The sequence below is a fragment of the Coturnix japonica genome, chromosome 17, assembly GCF_001577835.2.
Source record: "Coturnix japonica isolate 7356 chromosome 17, Coturnix japonica 2.1, whole genome shotgun sequence".
Lineage (NCBI taxonomy): Eukaryota > Metazoa > Chordata > Aves > Galliformes > Phasianidae > Coturnix > Coturnix japonica.
The window spans coordinates 5,986,036-6,008,911 of NC_029532.1; the positions used below are offsets into that span (position 1 = coordinate 5,986,036).

At 47.6% G+C, this 22,876-nt stretch overlaps 1 protein-coding gene across 2 annotated transcripts in view; it reads left to right on the plus strand.

The window, feature by feature from the left end:
- Positions 1-22,876, plus strand: part of COL5A1 (collagen type V alpha 1 chain) — a 121,245-nt gene that overhangs the window by 40,148 nt on the left and 58,221 nt on the right. For both annotated transcript variants that reach the window (XM_015879297.2, XM_015879296.2), the window contains exons 5-11: positions 9,835-9,966; positions 11,787-11,933; positions 12,072-12,320; positions 16,210-16,356; positions 16,628-16,684; positions 19,718-19,759; positions 20,044-20,106. In XM_015879297.2, coding sequence (XP_015734783.1) covers positions 9,835-9,966; positions 11,787-11,933; positions 12,072-12,320; positions 16,210-16,356; positions 16,628-16,684; positions 19,718-19,759; positions 20,044-20,106 — 837 coding nt within the window. The remainder of the gene's footprint in view (positions 1-9,834; positions 9,967-11,786; positions 11,934-12,071; positions 12,321-16,209; positions 16,357-16,627; positions 16,685-19,717; positions 19,760-20,043; positions 20,107-22,876) is intronic.

The following is a 22,876-nucleotide window of genomic DNA, read 5'->3' on the forward strand; positions in this document are numbered from 1 at the left end:
GAAAGGGAAATAAATCAATGTGAAACTGGAGCCAGGAAACAGCCATGCTCGGCGCAGAGGGGGGAAGGCACAAAAGAGCAACGCCACGATGTGCTGTGCCGCAGCCTGTAATAAGGGGGAATCTGTTTTTAAGCTATCCCTTATGGTTCGCACATATGTCATTGAAGAATAACTTGTGTAGGGGGAAAAAAAAAGCTCACCCCTCACTTGGTTATTAGTGGATTATTTGATTTGGATGAAGAGGGGAAACTTTGGAACAGTGTGATCAGCACTTGGTAACTCGGTGACATCAGGAGGTGAGCTTGGATGGGGGGAATGCAGCAGTAAATGGAACAGTAAAGAAAACAGGGAACTTGAGTATGTGGTCAGGTCTGCGAGACCACAAGAAGAAATTTGAAGGCTGGGCAGCCTTTGGCAGCCTTTCCTCTCTCTAATTTGGGTTTATGTGAAGTTTGCAGAGACTGCACGCTCTCCCCAAGGCTGTCTCTCCTCTCCAAGGAAAACTCTGCTGTTTTCTCATTTTGCATGAGAAATGGAGCTTGGCTGTAAGTGCGGAGCCCTCAGCCTGGGCACGGGGCTGCTTAGGTCGAGCATGGTGGGGAATGACCCCCAAAGGATGAGAACTGGGAGGAGAGAGCAGTGATGTGCTCAAGGAGCTGTGCTGGGTAAAGGGAATAGCAGCTCGATACACCGGGCACAAAACGAGGGCCTTATTTCAAAACTGTTCATTGTTTCATCTTCTCCTCTCAGCTTTATTAACTGCTAGTTAAGTGCCGGCCGATTGTGACAGACAATGACATCCATTCATTTTGTCCCATTCACTTCTCAGAGGCCTGGGCTGGGCTTTCTTTCTTTTAAATTCTGGACAGGCTGATGCTATGGAAATGTCTCCCACTCCATGCAAGCTATTGGTTAATAGTTTTCCAGTGGGCCTGAAGGCCAGTTTTGTGGGATGATGCCTGTGGGGCTGTCCTGGCAGCGATGAACAACCTGCATGGGTCCCCATGCCAATGGGCAACCCCAGAGCTGTGGGCAAGGCTGTGGAGGGCAGTTGGGTTCCTGCAAGCAATGGCTGCAGGGTAGTGTATCACCTCGTTGCGTGCTGCCCCCAGTTCATCCTTCCATGGAAACTTCTTACCTTGACCATCTAAAATCCCATTGGTGACTGCATCCTGATCTGCCCCGTGTACCCACCAAAGCCAACTTCAAAAGTGATTCTTCATGGATGTCGGATAGAATGGTAAATAGTCATTTTGAATAATCTATTGCTAGGGAGTCCCTCTCAGCTCCTGGTGTTGGCTTTGTAGAGGGACGATGGTTATGTTCATTAAAAGGAATGGCTGGGAACTCAGCGGTTCAATCTATGAGCAGGCCGTAAAGAATTCCTTTAGAAGTTATCCTATAGATTTGCATTATTTCTGGCTGAACGTTTGTAATCTTCAGGGGGGAAAAAAACACCAACAAAAAACCCTGCAGTGGTTTAGAGGTTGTGTCTGGGCTTGAAGCAGGAATAGGGACAGCAGAGCACATAGTGATTGTAGGGCCTCTATTTTTAGGGAGCAGAGGTGTAATTTGTCTGCATGGGCTATGACACGTCGATGATTTGAAGGCAGAAATCACAGCGTGGCAAACTGCTGCGTGGTCATACAGGGGGAAAAGACTCAACCTCCATGGTTTGGTCTTGGTGTGTTTGATGGAGAGCCAGGAACAACGTCATGTCTGCTATGTAGATGGATGGCACTGTGTGAGGGAAGGCTCAGGTGTGGTCACCTTATGGCAATGCCATCCTGAACATGGCCAATGTCCTATAGTGTCAACCCTTTGGGCTCTGCTGTATCCCATGCTGTTCCTCTGACAGCCTTGCTGAGACCTGGTTTTGTCCTCTTGCTCTTCTTGGGTTTGGAAGGTGGAGGAGAAGAAGGATGTCTGCTATGTATAGGCAGAAATACAATAACTGCTCATTTAGTGGTGCTTCAGCTCATCTTTTTCCAGTTACTGTTGTAATTGGGAACCTCAAAGATGCCTTGAGATTAGTGCGGTTGGTGTTCCTTTTAATTTGCCTTGTGGTCACTTGCAGCTTCTCCTATGGCAGGAACATTACAGAGATGCCTTGTCCTGAATTCTACAATAACCAATCAGACGTGAACCTGTTGTAAAGCCTCCCCTCAACCTACCGTGCCTTTCTTTTACCTGGCTGCCTGTTTCTATGATGCTTATAGGAATTTAATTAGCTCGAGCCTTCTTCCTCTGTCACATGTGATTGAAATCAGTGTTGAGATGCAGGAGTTATCGAGGCAGACAGACACACCTGTAGCTGCACGGATCACACATGGCTTGCTTTCAGGGGTAAACCAGCCAAAAAAATGCATTGCTGTCCTAATGAATCCATTAGAGGGGAATGCTTCCTCACGTGTTAGAGTTTAAATCTTCAGATTAAATAACTCTCTGTGGTTTCTGGCGTATGCAGCAGAGATGAGTATTTGGTTGCTGGGGGTGTGGTGGTGGCTAGAAGGTTGATGCTTCAGTGTATGTGTTTCCCCCACCATGTTCATATGAAGGATGTACCCAGCCTGTCATAACAAGGCTGGATTTGCTCTAGATTCTTGTATTGGCAGAAATGGATCTCCTCTAGGTCTGACCTTAATGCCTCTCATTCCCTATAAGGTGGCATGTATGTGCCAAGTCCTACTGCCAGGCTGGCCCTGTGTGCAAAGACTAAACTTGTTCTTCCCTCCTTCCAGCTCTTCTCAGACTCAGCTTTCCTACTTTTCAGTCAAAACTAGACAGGGGAAAAAGAGATTTAGGCTATTTACCACATTCATGGGAGTTTTGGAGCAGCCAAAGAAAACGGAGTCGATTTGGAAGGGCTCCTCTGCAGCCGGCTTTTTTATCTTTTCTCTTTTTGTTTTTTCACCCTGTCCCAGAAATAGAAAGAACACCTTTGCCCAGCCAGCAGCTCAGAAATAACTCAGAGAAAGATTTATTTCTTCCGTTCCTGCCTGCTTAGTAGCATGGTCTGGATGGGTCACTCTGTGAGGTTTCCATCCCATGGCTCTGGGCTTTGGTGGCTCAGCCCCAGTGAGCCAAGGGGCTCTGATTGCTGTCCTGTTCTCTCTGCTTGGGAAGGTGTCCCTGCAGGAAGGAGGTATGCAAAGGCAGAGGGGGATCGATAGAGAGATGCAAAAGGGCCCAAATCTGGATGCTTTCCAGAAAAGCTCCTCTGTCAGTGGATGGGCTCATTCAAGTCACAATCATAAAGTGGTTTGGGTTGGAAAGAACCTTTCAGATGGTCTATTTTGAACCCCCTGCTATAGGCAGGGACACTTCCTCCTAGACTAGGTTGCTTACAACCCAATTCAGCCTGGCCTTGAGCACTGCCAGGGAGGGGGTATCCCCAGCCTCACTGGGCAGCCTGCTCCATCATGGAGTGGAAGTACCCCATGGCCTCACGTTGATGTCTTTGGGGCTTATCAGCAAGGATGTGACATGCAGTAGATGGGTACCTGAGTGTGTGCCTGTATGTGCAGATATGAAGCATCTCATGGGGATAACCTAACTTGCAGCTGCTGCTTTAGGGAGAAAAGATTTACTTCAACGTGATGAGATTTGAACTAGAAGTCACGCAGTTTAATAAGAACGTGTGGTTTGGATTCCTTGTTCTTCCCATGTGTTTCTAATCTGCTGCAGGGTTCAGACAGCTGCCCAGAGCATACGATATACCAAAAAACCCAGAGTTTAAAATTGCTCATTTTTGCACATGTAAAGACTGACTTTACAATAAGAAAATGAAATCTGGGAGTCATATCCTGCCTGTGTAGCGAGGTAGAGAGATGTTGGGGCTGTCGGGGTGTTTCTTCTTTTCTTTGTCTTTCTTTCTTTGCCTTATAAAACTCCGAACTGTGCTCTATTCTTTCCCCCCCTCTTTGAAATAGCCACGGAAACCTCTCATATTATTTTTGCCTGCGTTACCGCAGCGCTTGGCTGGGCTGTAAAGGAGGAGCGAATATAAAGCAGCCTTTTGTAAGACGGGTCTCTCCCCGTCTGTCCTTCCTTCCAGGCTGGGTTATGCAGTATGAGGAAGCTGTCTGGTGGCAGCTCCCTTTCCCTGTCCCTAACTGACTGCTTCACACCCGAAAATCCAAGCAGATAAGATTGTGCTTTGTTTAAAAAGCCTTAAAATGTATAAAAATAGCTAACAGAGCCGGGCACGATGGCTGGTGAGTTAAGGATATCTCTCTTTTTGGAGCGTTTCAGCAATCTTTTGTGTTTGCTTAATAGTTTTTTGGAAGTCAGCTTGGCTGCCTTTTCCTTTCCTGCCGTCCCTGCTGCTTGGCGGCTGCTTTGCCCTGCCTGCACCTTCCCATCCCAACCGGAGTTACGGTGTTTGTGCTCACTCAACAGAGAAGAACACAGACACATTGCCCCCAGAACACTGGCCCCAATGGAAGGCAGCAGTTCTAAGGGGGATCTGGAGAGCTTGAAGTGGAAGGGAAAAATCAAAGCATGCAAATATTCTGTCCCAAAGGGCTGCAGTGCATGGTGGTGATGCTGGCGGTGATGCCACCGCAGTCAGAGCAACTGATGCCGGCAGCTGTAGGGCGTGAGAATAACCAGGAGTCATTTCTCATCACCACATCCCCAGGGTGGGTCTGGCTCCCTCCTGCAATTAGCCGTAATCATTATTAAGAGTAGCTGTCGGCTCAGCGACGCAGCCGCTGTCTGGCTGCTCACAGCCCCAGACATGAGTCAAGGAAAGCTGGCCCTGACCCCACTACGTGCGTGGGACAGCCACTGCCTGACCCGGGATGCTCCCACAGGAGCTCAGCTTTTAACCACAGTCCACTTTCTGATGTGCTGCCCATGTCCATCCTCAGGTCTTTTTCTCCAAGGTCTCAGTATTGGCTTTAAGCTGGGAAGGATATGGGGTGCTTTGGAAGCAATGCTCATTCTGGGTTTATGGGGCCAGGAGCTGCATGGTGCACACGTAGGGCTCTTTTTTGACCACCACAGCCCCCATCACAGTCTGTTAGGTTCAGGGTTGGGTGAGGTTATGTGCAATTGCCCATAAGAATAAAACAGCCTGGGAGCTTAAAGCTTAAAGCTGGTGATTAGATGTCCCCTCTGAAAGGACAAGGGCTTCAATTAGGCGCCGTGCCGGGGCTGGAGCGAGGTTGGCGTAGGAATGGCTGTTTGAGCATGGCTGGGTTTTTTCATCTTTTCCCTTTCTTTTCATGGTATTGAAAATCCATACATGAGATGCTCTAAGGGTGGGATGTGAGCTTTGTGAATGGGCTTGGGGGTAGGGATGTGGGATAGGGAAGGGAAAAGGCTGCCAGAATTTGGTGAGGATTCCATGGAAAGTCTTGGGAATGATTAATGGCTGTGACAAACTCAGGCATTTGGAAAGGCAAGAAAATCTTTCATCCATTACAAATAGGAAAGTCTCGGGGATAGCGGATGAGTCTGTTGCCTGCAAAGCACTGTTGTGTAAATAATCCATACTGTGGATGAATGCTGTGTATATTGTCTTTGGGAATTAGCTGGGTTATCACTTAGGCAAAAATGGACTTAGCTGTGAGCTCTGGCTCTGCGTTTGCTTCATCCACTTCCACAGGTGCTCGGCACCATGCCTGGGGCTGCAGCCACTGCACAAGGAGTGTTTACATGAGCATGGGATGTTGTTGACACTGGGAGGCTGTTAGAACTGAGACTAGTGAAGAAAAATGGTATCTGCTTGGAAGTCAATGTTGTATGAGTGCCTCCCACTCTGTTAACAACTTGAGTCCTTGAGTGCTGTTTGGGTATTGGCAGAGCAATGGCTTCTTCAGGGGAGTTCTCCAGAATTAGCAAAGCTATTTGGCTTTTGCTCTCTTCTGAGATACTTGCTTGTCCTCCTCTTTTACTAAGGAGCTGTTGCTAAGCAGCTTGCAATTTGTATAGCAATGTTAAGCTGCAGCCTGTCATAACAGACATTGTGTTGTGTGGTGGTCTGTGCAAGCAAGGAACAGAGTCGCCTTGCTTTGAACATCCCTGTTCATAGGAACCCACCAGGAGGAGATGATGTGAGGGGGTTGGAAGCCATCATCAGTCCTTGAGAAGAGTTTGTGCTTGAAAGCGTATTTGTTTTTAGCGAGGCATCCATCCCCTTTTCTTTGCAAGATCATTTTCTTCTAAAAAGGGCTCAGAAGAAGCTCCCATCTGAGTGCCAAAAGCCAGGAGGGATCCATTTGTGTGGTGACCTGAGCACAGGAGGGGAAAGAGTGGAGGTCTCACAGCAAAACTGCCTGTCTGCTCCTGCAGCCCCCCTTGCGCAGGATGAGGAAGCAAACATCCGTGTTGCCTTTATCCCAGCCACCAAGTATTTGCAGCTGACTCACGGCTGTGTGTGAGAGTCAAGCCCTTCCCTTCTTTATTTTTTTGTGTTCTTTTCTTTTTTGAGGCAGCTCTCCAACTATTGGCTTCCACTTTTGTACTGCAACATGTTTGGAAGCCCAAAAGATGCCCGTCGCTCCAGCTGGTCCAGTGAGAGCAGTCTGGGATGCAGGTCAGGGTGTGACCCTGTTGCTGCCATTTGGCTGCAGAGTTGTGTTTAAGGGATGGACCCTTGGGTGATGCCAATACACTGTGTCCTTAGCAGCGAGCCTTCATCCCTGGGCAAGAGCTGATGACAGCTTCTATCAAGCGGAACATCTGGGGCTGGCAGGCCGTCTCTGAGACAGGGATTAGGTTTGTTGGAAGCTTGCTGGTGGCTGGGATCTCAATGCTTTCATCGCAGAGCCATGCTGAACTACTGCCACTCTTAATCCGGCTGGCTGGGTCTGTGTTTGTGAAACCAGTGAGTTTGTCATAGTAAAACTCAGCAACGTCCCGATTGCTTCTAATAATTAAGACTTCTTTAATATCACAGCCACATACAGGTTTTGGTGGCTGAGTTAGATGTGGGAGCTTAAAAAGGCTCATCGAGCAGTAATTCTTCTTAATGATGCTCGGTGTCACTAATGTGCCTGTGGCAACACACTGAAACAACAGTCCATGTAATTATTAGTGTGGGAGCCCTGAAGTAGCCCAGTACTTCTGGAGCTGCTGCCAACGCCAGATGAAGTCACAGTGCTTATCCTCGCCAGCTGTTTGTTTTGTTGAACCACAGCAATTTCTCCAAGTGACTGAAGTTGATGTCATTGGAAGCGATGTGACATTATTGCACACGTATAGAAATAAGTGTTAAAAAATGCTCCTGAAGAGCTTTTCCAGTCTTGTCTGGGAGCTGGCTGGGGAGCTGAGTTCAACCGCCTTGATGGAACTTAATCCATAAAGCAAATGAGTCATCAGGCACCAATGGCTTTACCATAAATGTCAAGCAGTTTCTTACTGGCCGTGACAGTTAGCACTTACATCTGTTTGGTGGAGCAAAAAGAAAAAAGCCTCCCAATTCAGAATCATTTCCATCAGCGTGCTGTGCTGCCTCTTCCCCTTTGCAGGAAGTTGTTGGAATAAAGGTCAGCGTTTGATTTATTCTCCTTTAGAAACACTGGCTCTACAGGCAGGTGAAATATTGGTTCTTTTCAGAAGAAAAGAAAGAATCGATTTATCTGTGCAATGCTGGGATAGGCAGCAGTTGGGCTGCGGCATTGGAAGCCTTCTTGAGAGCCCTCCGTGCTATCCATGTGTCCATGATTCCCCCACTATAGACATGGGGCTGGAGGTTGGATGCTCCCTGGATTGGATACCCCTTTATTTGAAACTCGGTCTTCAAACCTCACTGATTTGGCTGGTAAAGTCTTTAAGCCATCAGTGGAGAGTGTTCCCCCTCTTGCAAAGTCCTCGTGGAAAATCTGCAGCTGCAGCATGGGTGTGGAAGGCAGGGAGGTTAGATTTAACTTTATGGCATCTTCATTATCTCTGCTCGTGCTGAAGAAAGCAGATGCTGAAGTAGGAAGGAGAGAGGGATGGCTGTTGTGTGTAACCACAGCAGTGGAGCGAGCACTTGTTGTGCAGAGGAGCAGAGCTGGGGTTGGGGGCAGCTCTGGGTGATTTATTAGCAGCAACACATTTGAGAGGACACACAAGCAGCAAACCTCCCTGCATTGCTTGCTCTAGTTAAGGCCACCTTTCTAAATCAAAGAAATGGGGCTCTTGACAGCAGAGCTTTGTGGATCTTTTGTGAAGTTCAGATAGCGGAGCTTTTATTAGGGCCTAAATTAGCCCATGTTATTGTTTTGTACTGAGGGATGAGGTCAGTTGACTGGGAATTTTGCTAACAAGGTTTCACTCCTGTCTGTGTTTTACAAATGTTAACATGGGGTGCCCACTTGCTGTTAATGAAACAAAGATGAACAGTCCAGCAGCTCACGAGCTCTTCTCCTTCCCTTGCCCCTGAGCTGCTCGACCCACATCAGTGCACTTGAGCTCAGATGCTCCCTGGGGCTCACATTCCTCCAAAATCTGGTGCATTGCTTTTCCTTCTGGTTTTGCATGCTTGCACACTGCTGCCGGAACAAGAGAAGGATGAGCTTTGCTGGGCAGGGTGATTGATTGGGTTTGGAAAGGAAATGGGATAATAGGAGGTATGGTGAGTGATGCTTGTGGAGCGTGGTTGGTTTGGATTGAGCTCTCTGAGGCAGCTTGTGCTTTGTCATTGCACCCTTTGTGTGCTGGAGTCATTCAGGTGCATGCTGACTTTCTTAAGCTCTCAGCCCAGAGGTGGCAGGAAGCATCATTTGTTTTCCTCACTGGGCCAATGACATCCCCCAGTGTCTTGTGCTGAGTTTGGGGTTTCTCCAGAGCTTGAGTCCACAGTTTCTGGGACTTGCAGTGATGTCCTTCCATGTGCTGCAACATCTTGAGCAAGGGGATTCTCAGCTCCTGTTTTGCTGCTGGAAGCAGAGTGTGGTTGAGACAAGATTTTGTCCCACATGTAGCTCAAGAGATGCTGTCAGCTGAGGCTAAAAATGAACTCAGCTATAGCAAATTCTCTCCTGTGTAACCTTTTGCACCGTGTTTAGCCAACATGCCTTTCTTTGTTTTATCTCTTCCTCAAGAAAACACAACCTTAATTCTAGTCTCCGATAGGATACAGACTATCAGCTCTCCTTGAGGTGTAAATCCCACCTTATCAGGAAGAAAAGCTTTCAGCCTTCCTTCCCTGCCTCTTGGAGACAAAGACCAAGCCTGCTGTTGGGACTGTTTTATTTCAACTTCTTCCAACAGCACCAGCACTCCTCATAACCTCGTGCAAAATGGGAAGCTTTAAGCACCTTGTTGAGAAGGGCATCAGTGTCTTCACATGGGAGTCAGGGGGGTAGATGTGGCTGGGCTCTTGTGATCTGATATAACAGCTGGAAGATTATTCCCGTCAGGAGCTCCAAGCGAGTTGTCATGGCCAGGCTGGGTATCCTACAGTGATGGGGTGCGTTTTCTGTTCATTTTCTAAAGGTTATTCACAAAGAGCAATAGGCTTAAACCAAGGCTGAATTTTAGGGTAATGTGGATGCGGAAGGCGGTCACTGCTGGAGTGCATGCATGGAGTTGAGCCTGACCTCTTGTTTCAAAAATAGCCTTTGGTTTTCCATGGGGCTTTGAGACATTCTGGCCAGGCTCTGAGCTTCTGGTTCCTATTATGTGCCCAAGTAGTTGTGCTGTAACGCTCCTTTTTTTTCCCCCTACGCCTTCGCAGTATTTTTCTATCATTAAAGAAGGCTTTTTTTTTTCCCCCTTAACTAAACCATCAGCTGCAAAAGTCCAAGCAGTAAAATTTTTCCTTATGCGACTGTCTGCTGTGAGTAAACTGCTTTTGGTGCTGTCATTAAACCTTCTCTTTGGCTTCCCTCCCTGCAGGGTGACATCCAGCAGCTGCTGATTGTATCCGACCCCAGGGCAGCCCACGACTACTGTGAGCACTACAGCCCCGACTGTGACACTGCTGTCCCCGACTCTCCGCAGTCCCAGGACCCCAACCAGGATGAATACGTGAGTAGGAGCTCATGGCTGTGGTTGGGGATGCTCTGGGGGCAGTGATATTGGGCTCTGTGCTGTGGTTGCAAAGCTTAGCTTGCTTGTTTCAATCTGAAGGCCATGTGTTCCCCTTCCTTGCAATGAACAGGGATACCCACAGCTCCACCAGGTGCTCAGAGCACCTCCGGTCTGCAGGGATGGGGCACAACTGCCTCTCTGTGCAACCTGTGCCAGTGCTGCACTACCCTTATAGGAAAAAACTTCCTCCTTATAGCCAGCCTTTCTCCTGTCCCATCTGCCTGTAAATCCTTTGTAAGGCAGTGGCTGAAGCAGAGGTTGATTTTAGGATCCTGAAGTCCTGGTCTCCTGCCCCCATGGCTTTCCCATCCCTTTTGTGCTCCTCCAATGAATGTAGTACAGGTTTGCTCAGAGCCTTGCAGAGGACTGAGCCTGAGCTGATGGAAGCACCAAACCCCATCCAAAACATGCACCTGTTTCTAAAAGCCAATTTTAGCTGTTAAACCTGAAACCAGATTAAGCACTTATTTGTTTGACTGGTGCTCCTTTGAAATGACAGGTGTCAAAGGCAGAAGGAGGAATTTTGTTGCCTGTGCGTTTGCCTGTTGAATTTCCTTTTGGCAGAAGTGGTCCCAGCTGATCTGTAATGATTTCTCCTGTATGAGGTGCTGGGCTGTGCAAAGCAGCTTTCCCTACAGTCAGGGCTTACTTTCTTTATAAAAATTAATGGGAAAAAAGACAAAATGGGATGCCTTCATATTTCTGCTGCTCAGTCGGAAATGTCTGAGTGGGGCTGATTTCCAGAAGACCATCATCTAAATTTGACACATTTAGACGAGGTCTCAGGCTCAGCTCACAGCAATTAAAGAGTCTGGCACCCTCAGGCACTTCTCAGTGCCTTGGCTGCTGTTTCTGCCCAGTTTGCGGCAGTGCAGTGCCCTCTGCTTTGCTCTCAGCTGCTCCCCACTGATCTGCAGTACCATAGCCGTGCTCTGGTTCACACACCTTGGGGTTTGGGTTAAGATGCTTTGGGGTGCAGAGTGCATCTTGCAGCAGAGCAGCCCATGGAAGCTCTAATCATGCTGCCAGCGCTGCTGGAGGATAGACTATGTGGTGTGATCAAAGTGCATGGTAGTAGGAAAAGAAAGCTCTTCTTCTGGAGCCAGCAGTGCTACAAGGGCTGGCTTGTCTCCGGGCTGTGTTGCTCCATGTAAGAATAACTCATCCATGCATCTGCTGCCAGCCAAAGTGATGGGCTGGTGGAGAGATTGGCTGTGCCCGGCTGTAACCAAACATTTGGTTTGTATTTCATTCTGAAGAATGACTGACGCCTTGTGGAAAGCTCTGAAAATATCTGGGTCTTGAAACCCCTCCTGCCTGCGGGTCACGGGCAGATAGGAAATCATAGGCATGTTATTAGGAGAGAAAAGAGCAGCCCAGTTTCTTGGAGCGGTGGTGTGATGCACGTTGCCTGCTGCAGATCTGAGATGTGACACAGGAGGGCTCATCAATTAAGTGCTAAAAACAACACAACCATTTTTCTGTTTCATAGGGTTGCTGGGGGTGACCGAACTCCTGCTTTGGTGGCTTTGCTTTCTCCCTAGTCCCCCTGGGCTGAGAGATTAGCAGGGACCTGAAAGCACAGAGCAGCCCAAAGTCAGGCTTATGGTGTTTCAGAAGCTGAAGAATGAGAGGAAGGGAAACTGTTGTGGTCACTCCATAGCAGAAATGTAGTGCTGCATGCACTGTGGCATGGGCTGTTGGGCATGCATTGGGTACCACCAGCTGATTTACTGTTACTTATATTCTGTCTTCAGTATACCGATGGGGAGGGAGAAGGGGACACCTACTACTATGAGTACCCCTACTATGAAGACGTTGACGAAGCTGTAAAGCCTGAAGCACCCACCACCAAACCTGCACCCCCAGGAGTGGCTGCTGGAGAGAGACCCGAAACCAAGCAGGTACTCACATGAGATCCTGGTTGATAAATGGCACCTTCATGGAGCTGTGAACCTGGGGTTGATGCAGAACATCTCCTTTGTTCCACCCGTTGTGGTGTTTTTCATATATACTCGTTTGATTTTTGTTTTCCACACTAGGACTATCCTTCCCCCACGCCATCCCCTGAAGCAGGGGACCCCAGCAGGCAGACCAAAGGGGCTGCACCCGTGGACGACCCCCTGGTGGATGAGTACAACTATGAAACCATCAACGAGGAGTACTTCACGCCTCTGCCCTATGAAGACATCAACTACAATGAAGAAGTAGACCCCCAAGGAGGGCTCACTGAAAACGCAGTGGAAGCAGAGCTCCCCACGAGTACTGTCATCACCTACAATGAGACTGATGTAATTTAATGAATCCTTTCCCTTTCTCTCTCTTTTTTTTTTTTTTTTTAATATATATGTATATATTATTTCTGCTGTTTCTTAGCCCTGTGCAAAGGATATGTGGTGATCCATATGGTAAATGCAAGGTGGCTCGGGCAGCTCTGTGAGAGGAAGTGTCAGGGTGTGGGATATTTAAATGGCACCTTCACATTTTTCAGATAGAAACATAAAAAAACCAACCATAGACTTCAACACTGGGACAAGCCCCTTCATTTGAGTTATCCCGTTTGCCTACAGAGGCCCTCTGTCTTGTTGCAGATGTACCGACAATGGGATCAACCCGGATCCTACAGCTGAGACTCTTTGGAGCGGTTGCATTTTTAGTTCCCTGCATTTAATGTCACCATGTCACACTTGAGACTGCTCTGCCCTTAAAGCTTGCCCAGTTTTTGCTTCTATTCATCTCATCCTCCGATGAGACTGGAATGAGCTGTCATGCAGCTGTGTCGTGTAGCTCGCCAGGCAAGGAAATAACTTTCTAGTTGATGAGGCAACTTCTTTGTTACCCAGAAGCATCAGCATGGAGAGCTTGATGGCAGGATGAGGTTTCCTGGGGTGGGATTTGGCAGTGCTCTGTGGTTCTTCCTCAAGCAGAGCAGAAGTGAGCGATGGGACTGTGAAACTCGAGGCTTGCTGGGAGGTGTCAGAGAGTGGCAAAGGAGACAGCAAAAGCTGGCTAAGATAATTGGAGCTGGGCCTGAAAGCGTGAATTAAAAGGGTGTCAGGGAAGGTGTCCAAGGAAGAGCTGAACAGTGACGGGGGTTGAGCCCAGATGGATGGGATGGAGCTGTTGGGAGAAGGCTGAGTGGGGTGGGGAGATGCTCAGGGAGAAAGGAAAGCACTCCAGCAGATGGATGGACCGAGCGCCAGCCTGAGGGAACCGAAGGATGGGAAATGTTTCTGTTTCCTGACATGGAGCCAGAAATCTTTGGCCAAACTTGAGCTTTCTAATAGGGAGGAATTAAAGATTGGGCAGGGTGATCTTAAGAATTGGAAGTAGAAATAAAAGGCTTAAGGGCCTCTTTAAATTGTTAGGAAAATCAAACAGAAGAGGAGCAAAGCTCAGGTAGGGAAATGCAGGGCAAAGCTTTCCTGTGTGAAAACTCAACCTGTTCTCCCCAAATATAACAGAGCATCCTGAGGCCGCCCACCTCCAGCAGCTCAGAGGTGCATGTAAATGGGAAAGGCCATGGGACTGCCTGGGGTGGGATTCAGCTCCACTTTGTCTGCTGGCTCCATTGAATCCTGCAGTGATGAGCAGAGAGGGGACACAACTTGCCCAGCTGCAGGAGGTTCCCATGTACCAAGGGCTGATGCAGTGTGACAGAGCCCTGAAAGATGCATATAGCCAAGGGTGGAATATAGCATATAGTGCATATAGCACTGCAGGGTGGAAGCTGGGAGCTCCATCTGCAACCATGAGCTCCTGGTGAAGCTGAATGCTTTAATCCAGAAGCAGAGCAATCTGGGCAGTGTGGATGTGAGGATGTCACCGCTGAGTTCACCTGTCTATATAACAGGTTGCAATTCTAGGGGACTTGGTCTTACAGGAGGTTGGGGGAAGAGGTTTTGGAGGCAGGCTTAGTCTGTTAGCTCTCCTAGGCTTGGGTTTTCTTACAGCTAATGACTGTGATAAATGCCGGCAGAGCAATGCTGAGATTTAGTAGGCAGCAATACTCCTGTGAGCACAAGGAGCTGGGGACAGATATATTCTGTTCATTGCCTGCTATTCATCAAGCAGTTTGCTTTGCTTGTCCAGATGCATACAGCAAAAGCTTCCGAGCTGCATCTCTTTCTTGAAAGGCTAAAAGATGATTTAAATGAGGTTGTTATCAGCAATGGAGCATCACAGTACTTTGCACAATGATTTTTTGACCTCCTGTTTTCTTTTTTTTTTGCACTTTGTTCTGAATCCAGGTTGCTTTTATTGTTCTTTCTCTTTCCAAAGCACCTGAAGATCTCAGCACAGAGAGCTTTCTTTCTGCTCTGCCCAGTTATTCAGTGTATTATCTCTTTCCAAGCAAATTGATTTGGGGATATCAAAGCATCAAAGGAGGCATTTCTGATGATTGTGTCACGAAATGCAATTTGAGGAAGTTTGCTGTGTTATCTCTAAAAGCTTTGTAGGGAGATGAACGAGCTTTAAGGTTTCAAAGTGCAAATGCTGATTGAAGAGTTCTAGCAGGACAGCCGAGGTGTGACAGCACCTGATGCATTTGTGTGGTGCAAATGAAAACTGATGCGAAGCTTTCCAAGCTTTCTTATCAGGAGCCACCATCAAGTGGTTTGGAAAGGAGTCTTTTAGAATCATGTTGTCAGAAGATGGATCTGGGAGCAGCTTGGATCCGTTAGCTCTGTGCTGCCAAATGCTTGTTACAGGAACTCATAGAGACTACATATGAGATGTGTCAATGTCTGGTTAAGTGCCTGCCACCCACTTTTGGCCTTATCAAGACTTTTGGGTTAAGAATCATTCCTAGAAGATTTCTTGTGAAATATTGGGCAAAGAAATTTACTTTTGAGGCTCTTTGCTCCATACCTTGAATGGACAATTCACTGTTGCTGTAATCAGACATTTCCCAAATGGCAACAGCATAGCAAGGAAAGGGGAGGAGAGGCGGGTTGTTGGGAACTGTTTTGTAGCAGGACTATGGAATTCAGTGATGCCCTTCTGGATTTTACCTCTGTCCCCACCTTTTCAATGCTCTGAATCAGGAAAATATGAGATGGGATGAGTTGTCATGAGTTCTCCCTGCTGATTAAGTGATGAAAAGTGGGCAGGAGGTAGGAAGTACACTGCCATTTAATGAGGCTTCTTCTTTAAACCCTCCTGCATGCAGATACAGATGCTCGTGCTCATGGATTCTGAGCAGTTCTGGCACAGAAACAAGGTCTGCAAATGATGGTGGCATTTAAGTGATTTTGAATTCATAGCAGTGAAGAGATAATCTCTCCGGGAAGCACTGGAAGTAATTCAATTTATGGACCATTTTGTTCATTAACAAGACGGGAAGGAAACAAAATGATTATCAGCACATTTTTTTCCTTATGGTGCTCTTCCAACTGAAGGATGCTGGGAGAGAAGTGCCTACAGAGAGGGCAGGGAGATGGATGTAAGCAAGGCAATTCTGGTGCATGTCTGGTGTCTGCTTGTGTACTGTAGTATCTGTTGCTGCAAAGATGCAGAAAGGATTTTGGCAATCAATGCATCAGCTTTGTAAAATCTGCTCCTGCTCTTTGCAAAAGCAGGGTGGACTTGGATCACAGACAACACAAACAGGAGGGCTTTGTATAAACAAACAGGGATTTTTCCCCATTTCCTCCTGTAATTAACTTCTCACAATGACACGTTGCGTTTTTGACTTGGGTTTTGAGAATGGGATGTGGTTTTATTTATTTATTTGGTGCTTGTTCAACCAATGGCTCCAATATTTGGGCTGTGGCAGGCGAGCAAGAAAATGCAGTTCCACAGTTCTCAAAGCCTCTGGAGTTTGTGGGGATGTCCCAGCAGAAAGCTGGGAAAGCTCACTCGGACCATTGCACTTTCACTGTTACTCTTTGCTTAAGGGTGATAGCTGCTGGTGAAGGCCAGAATTGTATGAAGATCCTTCCATTCTTCTTGCCTGCCATTGGGGAAGACTCATTGGAGACCTTAAAACTTCAGAATTAAACTAATCTTGTGCTTTCTATTGGCAGCCATTAACATGAGGCTGTTGCCCTACCCAAACCTCACAGTCCCCTCAGCCCCCCTACCCAAACCCTTTTGTCCAGCCCCTCCCAGGGCTTTCAGCATGCACATCCTGCAGAGATTTGCAGCCCTGACGCATTGCTGTTCTCTCACTTCCAGGCTGCTCAAGGAGGAGATGACCTGGATAAAGACTTCACCGAGGAAACGATAAAAGAATACGATGGGAATTACTACTATTATGACAGAACAGTGTCTCCTGACATCGGGCCTGGGATGCCTGCCAACCAGGACACCATCTATGAGGGGGTAAAGGGAGTTGGTTTTTCCATCAGAAACAATTTTCTTCCCCCACAGCTCAAGATGAGCAATTCAAAAGGTGGCGATCCCATCCCACTTGGGTTCATCCACCCAAGAGGCCATGTTTGCCATTAACATCACCGTGCTCAGGGCAGGTGGTGATGACCTACTTGTGCTGTGCACAGGTGTTGAGATGTTGCTCCCTGTTCCTGCTCAGGACTGTTGGTTCAGGTGATGCTCTCTGTCTGACTGCTTGTCTTTATTCTGTTCCATGCTGCAGATTGGAGGCCCACGGGGTGAGAAGGGGCAGAAGGGTGAGCCTGCCATTATTGAGCCGGTAAGGACAAGCTCTCTGCATTCTGTATGGTGTGGTGCTCTCAGTAGCACAGCTGAGAAGAAAATATCCCATTACTCGGTCCATTTTAATATAAAATACTCCAATTATTTCTTTTTAAGACACTTCACAAAGCAGCTTAAATTAGGAAGGAAGTGCTCAATTTCCCATGACATCTCATTTGCTATAGCCCAACCCCAGACCTGCCAAAATGGAAGTGCGTGGCAGAGGCCATTCCCCACCTCAGTGGGGGTTTCAGAGGCCCCTCAATGCTACTCGTGCAGCCTGGGGCCAGACCACGCTCTGACCCAAACCCTCAGCTTGGGGATGGCTTTAATAGTGCAACCAATGGGTTTGGCTCTGTGCAGATAAAGGCCCTCAGACCTGCCTGCTCTCAAGTCCCAGCAGCTTCCAGAGAAGCCCTGTGTTGTCCCAGGGGGAACATCAGTGCTTTCCTTCCTTACAGTTCCACCCTGACCCATTCCTGGGGTTGTTCTGCTTTCTAAGGAATGGTTATAAGCTGTGCAGTGTGCACAAAGAGTAGGTGCCCAGTGGAGCATCCCATAGGTGCAGATGGAGCCGGGGACTCCCCAGCATTGCTAACGTGCCCTCAGAAGACAAGGGGCTGTTGGCACATGTGTGTGTGTCCATGTCTGTGTCTCTGTTGAGGTGCTAAGGTGCTGCTGAGCTGGGAATCACTGTGCTCACCTCACCGGCCACATCTCCAAAGGGCCAAGCTCCCACCAGCAGCTCAGTTAACCCAGTTTCTCTTGGCAGACAGCCCAAGCAGTGCCCAGCAAAGCAGTAGTATTTCCCATTGCCCACAGTCCATTCTTTTTTCTTCCAGTTCTTCCTCCATTTCTATCTCAAGGAGGCTTTGCTGATGCTGGCAGAGCAAGGGAGGAGCTGGGGGCAGCAGTGGGGCTTCACAGGCCTCCACCACTGCTTCATGAAAGCATTTCCAACCCTTTCTTCCCTCCTTCCTTTCTGGGTCCTGCTCTCACTCTGCAGACAAAGGCAAGGAGCAAAAACTCTTTGCTGAACCATGCAGCAACACAGATAAGACAGCTTCAGCAGCCCACCCTGGGCCGGAACCAATCTGAAATGTTACAAAGCGAACAAAATAATGGTTAAGTTTAATCATCCAGAAAGAATTTGGCCGCCTTTGCTATTTCAAAACACTGGAGCACGTATAGCTTTTGCCAGAGAGTAAACAAGACCAAATGCTGCCGTGTTTCTCTGTTCAGTTCCTCTGTAGTGGAGAGAAACTCGCATTTGCTGCGCTCTTTATCTGGTTTTTGATCGGAGCTGCAGCAGAGAGAAGGGGGGAAAAAACCGAAGGCGGGTTCTGCTGTATTCTCTCATCTTTGCCTTCAAGCTGCCTGTCCTTCAATCCTTGCTCTGTGCTGACGCTCACTGGAAGCAGCAGGGCAGCACAGGCTGCTCGGGGATGTGGCCAGGATGCTGGGACCCCCCGTGTCCCCATGGCCCAGCTGGGGGGTGATAAGCTGCCTTTCCCTGCTTAAGGGTAGACTCAGGTCCTCGAAGCTGCCTTCAAAGAGGGTTTGATCAGCCTTTGCACGGCTCCTCCATGCAGTGCAGCCAGTTTTTGTGCTTTTTCTGCAGTGTTAGCCTCACTTGTGGGTAGCAATTGGGTGTCGGGGGGACTGACATCCCTTTTTCCCCTGGATGGCCCCAAACATGTGCTCTGCTTGCTGCCCCCAAGGCAGTCCCCTCTAGTGGCATGCCCCCAGCTGGTCCCACAACCTCCCATATCCCCACCCCTGTGCTGATGAGCGGTCATGTAAACAGCAGCGATCTCTTGCCGAGGAGAATCTCCAGATGTCCCTAAAGCTGGAGCTCAACATAAACCAACTGATAAATATGGGAAGATGCCAAGGATGTTTGCATCGTGAATGGGCTCATTAGCCCAGGCTGTGCATAGGAGCATCCTGCAGCCGGTCGTGGGAAGCAGAGCTCAGCCTTGTGCATGCTCAGGCTGTGGTAACCCTGACAGCACCCCCAAATGTTCTGGAAGGGAGAGATGTGGGCTGGGGTTCTCTGCATCAGACTGGAGACACTGTTAGCACAGAGAAGGGGAAGAGTTGGTGTCAGGGTGTGTATTGGAGGCTGAGACACACCAATGTACCATCATTTGTCTCAGTGGGGATGGACTCTGTGGTTCCTGTATGGGGAGATGTTTGCTGTGGATTTTCCATGGATAAGGAGGTAGGGATTTGTGGATGTCATTCCTGAGGGATCAAAATCACCTGCCCCATCCTGGTAGCCCTCAACAAGGAGCTCGTATTTAGTTGAAGTGGGTTGAAGGAGTGTTGTGTAGGGATTACTTCTAATTCCCAGCCATGAAGAGAGCAGTGCCTCCATGGTTAGCAGTGAAATTACTTCTAGAAAGCATTTGCCTGGTTGAATGGGAGGTTTCTTTCCTGCCTCTTACATAGCCGTGAGGGGGAAGAACAACCAAATAAATAAATGAACAGAAACAGCTCAATTCCACTGAGTATGTGCTAGACCTGATTTAAAGTCGGGACAAAATATTTCGATGAAAAGGAATGGAATAACATAATTCTGCTGTTTTGCCTGCACAGTGATTTCCTGAGTACACAGAGTAAATCACGGTGTGCAGCCTGCTAGGAAAGTCATTTCAGACCTAACCAAAACCCTTGCAGTTTGCTTATTAACTTTCTATTGTTTTTTCTCTCTAAGCTGCTGGGTCTTAGAGACTGCTGCTACCCCAAAGGAGATCTCCCCATCTCCATAACCAAGGTTTGCCCGTTAGTGAATGGAGGAAGGCAGTGGGCAGGAAGGCAGCTGCATGCTGGGGTGAAAGGCTATTTCTCCATGCCCTGTGTGATCCAAATGAATGGTATTTGGCTTTGGTGATGTCACTGAGGGAGTATGGAAGCTGGTAGCAAGGCCTGAGCTATTTAAGGATAAAGAAAGCATTGGGTTTCCACCCATGAAGTTGGGGTTGCTTTGAGGATGTGCTAATCACTGTTATTCCTTCCTCCTGTTTAGGGTATGCTTGTGGAAGGCCCCCCTGGTCCCGAAGGCCCCGCAGTAAGTGGTTTTGGGGTTATACCTTGCAGCTTGGTGGAGCTGGATGCATGCATTACGAGGGGCTGATGGGGCTCAGCATTCAGCTGGTCCCAGGCTCTATTGCTTCCATATGCCATGTGTGTGTGTTTGTGTGTGCAAAAGCTTTGGGGTTGATTTTCTGGACTCAAAATAAACAGAAAGCCCGATTTCTTTTCCTGCTTGTTGCATGAATGTTACAAATAATGCCACATTTCCATTTGATGGCTTATTATATTTTATTTTTTTTTCTGTCTTTTCTATGCTAGGGCCTTCCAGGACCTCCAGGACCAACCGGACCTGTGGGCTTAATGGGAGATCCTGGGGAGAGAGTGAGTATCCCTGTTCTTCTCCTGTTTGGCTGATGCCTGTCATCAGTTTGTGTGTTCCGACTGGGACAGCACTGGAGTCCTGAATGCTGCTGGTTGCACAAGGCATTTGATAGCAATCCCTTCTGAGTCTTTGGTTTTACTACCTCACAGTCTTCTAAGTGTCTTCCAACTCAAGCTGTTCAATGATTCTATGATGATTCTGTGATAAAATCAGGCAAAGAGATTGCCAGCCCTAAAAGGTGCTTGTGCCGTGCTGAAGGCAACCTTTGCATCCAGGAACAAACAGCTGGGGACCACAACTGAGTCTTCACTGCAGCAGTGGGTTGGGTTTGCTTGCATTTCAGAACAACCTCTGGGGTCACTCCATCACCCTTGCTGTGTTCCTTCCACCTTTTTCGTGTCCCATACTGCTCACGTTGGGAGGATCACTCTGCAACACCTCTCCTTTGCACTGGCTGGGTTATTGCACTGAACCAGCAAGGATTAGGGAGTAACTGATGTGAATTAGCAGTGCTGTACCTGAGGGTTTGTGCATTTGGTTTTGATGCAGCTTGAACTTGATTTTGGAGGAGGAGGCATCCCCCTTGGTGCAGCCAACCTCTTGTATAGGTAGAATCATTGATTTCAGCAAGCTTGCATAAACAAAGCACATGGAGCTCTACATCTGTTTCAATGCCTTAATGCATCATTATGTTGAGTGCAGTCACTTATGCCTTCTGAATAGCTGCTAAGACATTGCTATTCTGTCCAGGGCACTTCTTATGCCCAAGACACTTTGTGCATGAACTTCTCTTTGGGATGTATATGTTTTCTCCCATCAGCAGTGAATGAGATTTGTTTTGACTTGGAACAGCACAGATTCCTATGGGGAGTGGCCTTAGATTTTGTTGAGTTCTGTCCATGCAGAGTGGGAAGGTCTGCACAGATAACTGGTGTTGTGTTGTTCTGATGCATCTTAGCACAGTTAATTGCTGCAGCTCCTATTAAGGATTCGTGATGTGGCGTTGTTGTTTATCTCTTCTTTTCACTTAATTTTTCAACTTTAATTGCATAACCTAAGACCTAGAATGAACGAGAGAGAATTTGCTCCATTACAGAGAATCAGGACGAGATCTCTACATGATAAAGGAGCTCGGTGCCAACTCACTTTTTAATGCTTATGTGATGCATCACCCTTTCACCCTTCTCTCCCACCCATCAAACTGCATCTCCATCCCACCCATTGCTGGCCCACACTGGAGGTGTCTCTTCTGGATTTTTCAGGTGTATTTAAGGAGATAGTTTAAGGTTTGGTGTATTCTTGTGGCGATGACCCTGACTTGAGCCCTGGCCTTTAATTAAAGCTCTTTGTTACAGTGCTCATCTCTGGGGACTTGGTTGGAGTACGTAAGCTACCACACTCCTGCAAACCCCCCAGTGTGCTTCTGTAAAGCAACCCCCACCCCGTACACCTCATTTACGCTCCAGGTGTATTTATTGGTTTTTGATGGAACAGTAATAACATTTCTTGTGGTTGTGACATGATTGAGAACGAGAGGCCCTGACGGAGCTCCATTGATCGGTGTCTGCGAGCTCAGAAAGTCAATATGCAGCGATAGGCTGAGCCACTGCTTAGAGAAGTTAGTTTAACCCATGAATCACTGCACAGAGGTTGACTTAACCCATAGGATGCGGCTCAGAGGTTGGCTATGTGCTGTCCAATTTGCTCTTCTTTTGTAGCTCTTCTTTGGCTCCCAACAGTTCATTTGCATTATAAGATGGATGCTGACCCTGCTGATGAGGGGGGCTGGTACTTCTGCCAGTTATCCATGCACATGCAGAAATTTCCTGGCCATTTCCAGGCTCCCCTTGAATGGCCACACAAAGTCCTTGATGTTACTGTTACACACCTTGAAATAAGAGGCTTAATTCCCATTCAAGCACAGTGTGCACATCCTGCTTTTTCTAAGTGTCCAGAACAGAATATCATACAACATATTGTATGTAGAGAAGTAATAAACTTGCAAAGCCAGGAACTGCAATGTATTAAAAATACCCTTTTCAATTAGAGCAGCTCCTCTTTAATTTGTTTATTATTAACCCTGCACATCGCTCATGAATTTACATGGCGCTTCTATGCGTGCAGTGAGGAACATTGCATCTGATAAACTTTGTATTTGCAATCAGACAGGTGCACTGAATTAATACAACAACAATATTCAGCTATGTTAATATTGGCCAACACTCATTTAGCTCTGTTTTATTCATTATGTTGGTTGGTTCATTTATCCCTGTAATTTTACAACACAAAGAAGAGCTTGTGATACCAGTATAGCTGCAGACAGCCTGTTTGTGGGAGGAGTGATCTGAAGGGCAGGGGAGGGGGGTCTTTCCAGTGATGGAAAGAAGGAAATGTGGAGTATTCCAGAATAGAATTAAGAAAGTGGGAGAAAAACATGGTTCTTTTGAATGAGGTGCTCTACAGCACTGGAACAGACCACAGCTTGGTCACTGACCCCATAGATGTGTAATAGATCCCTAATGCCCTTTTTGTACAGTTCTGAAGGTCTTGAAACTTTTAGTTCCTCCATCAGATCTCAAGTGGTGCTTTGCACAGAAGACCCTGAATACTTTGCTTGTCTAATTCTCTGGCCAAGACCAAAAATGGGAGGAAAATAATCTGTGAAGGTGATTTAAAGCTCAAAACTGGGCTAATGGGGGCCCATGGCTTGTGCTATTGGGCACTGCTCTGAAGACCATCAGCTGTTGCTGTCTCCTACTCAAGGAGCCA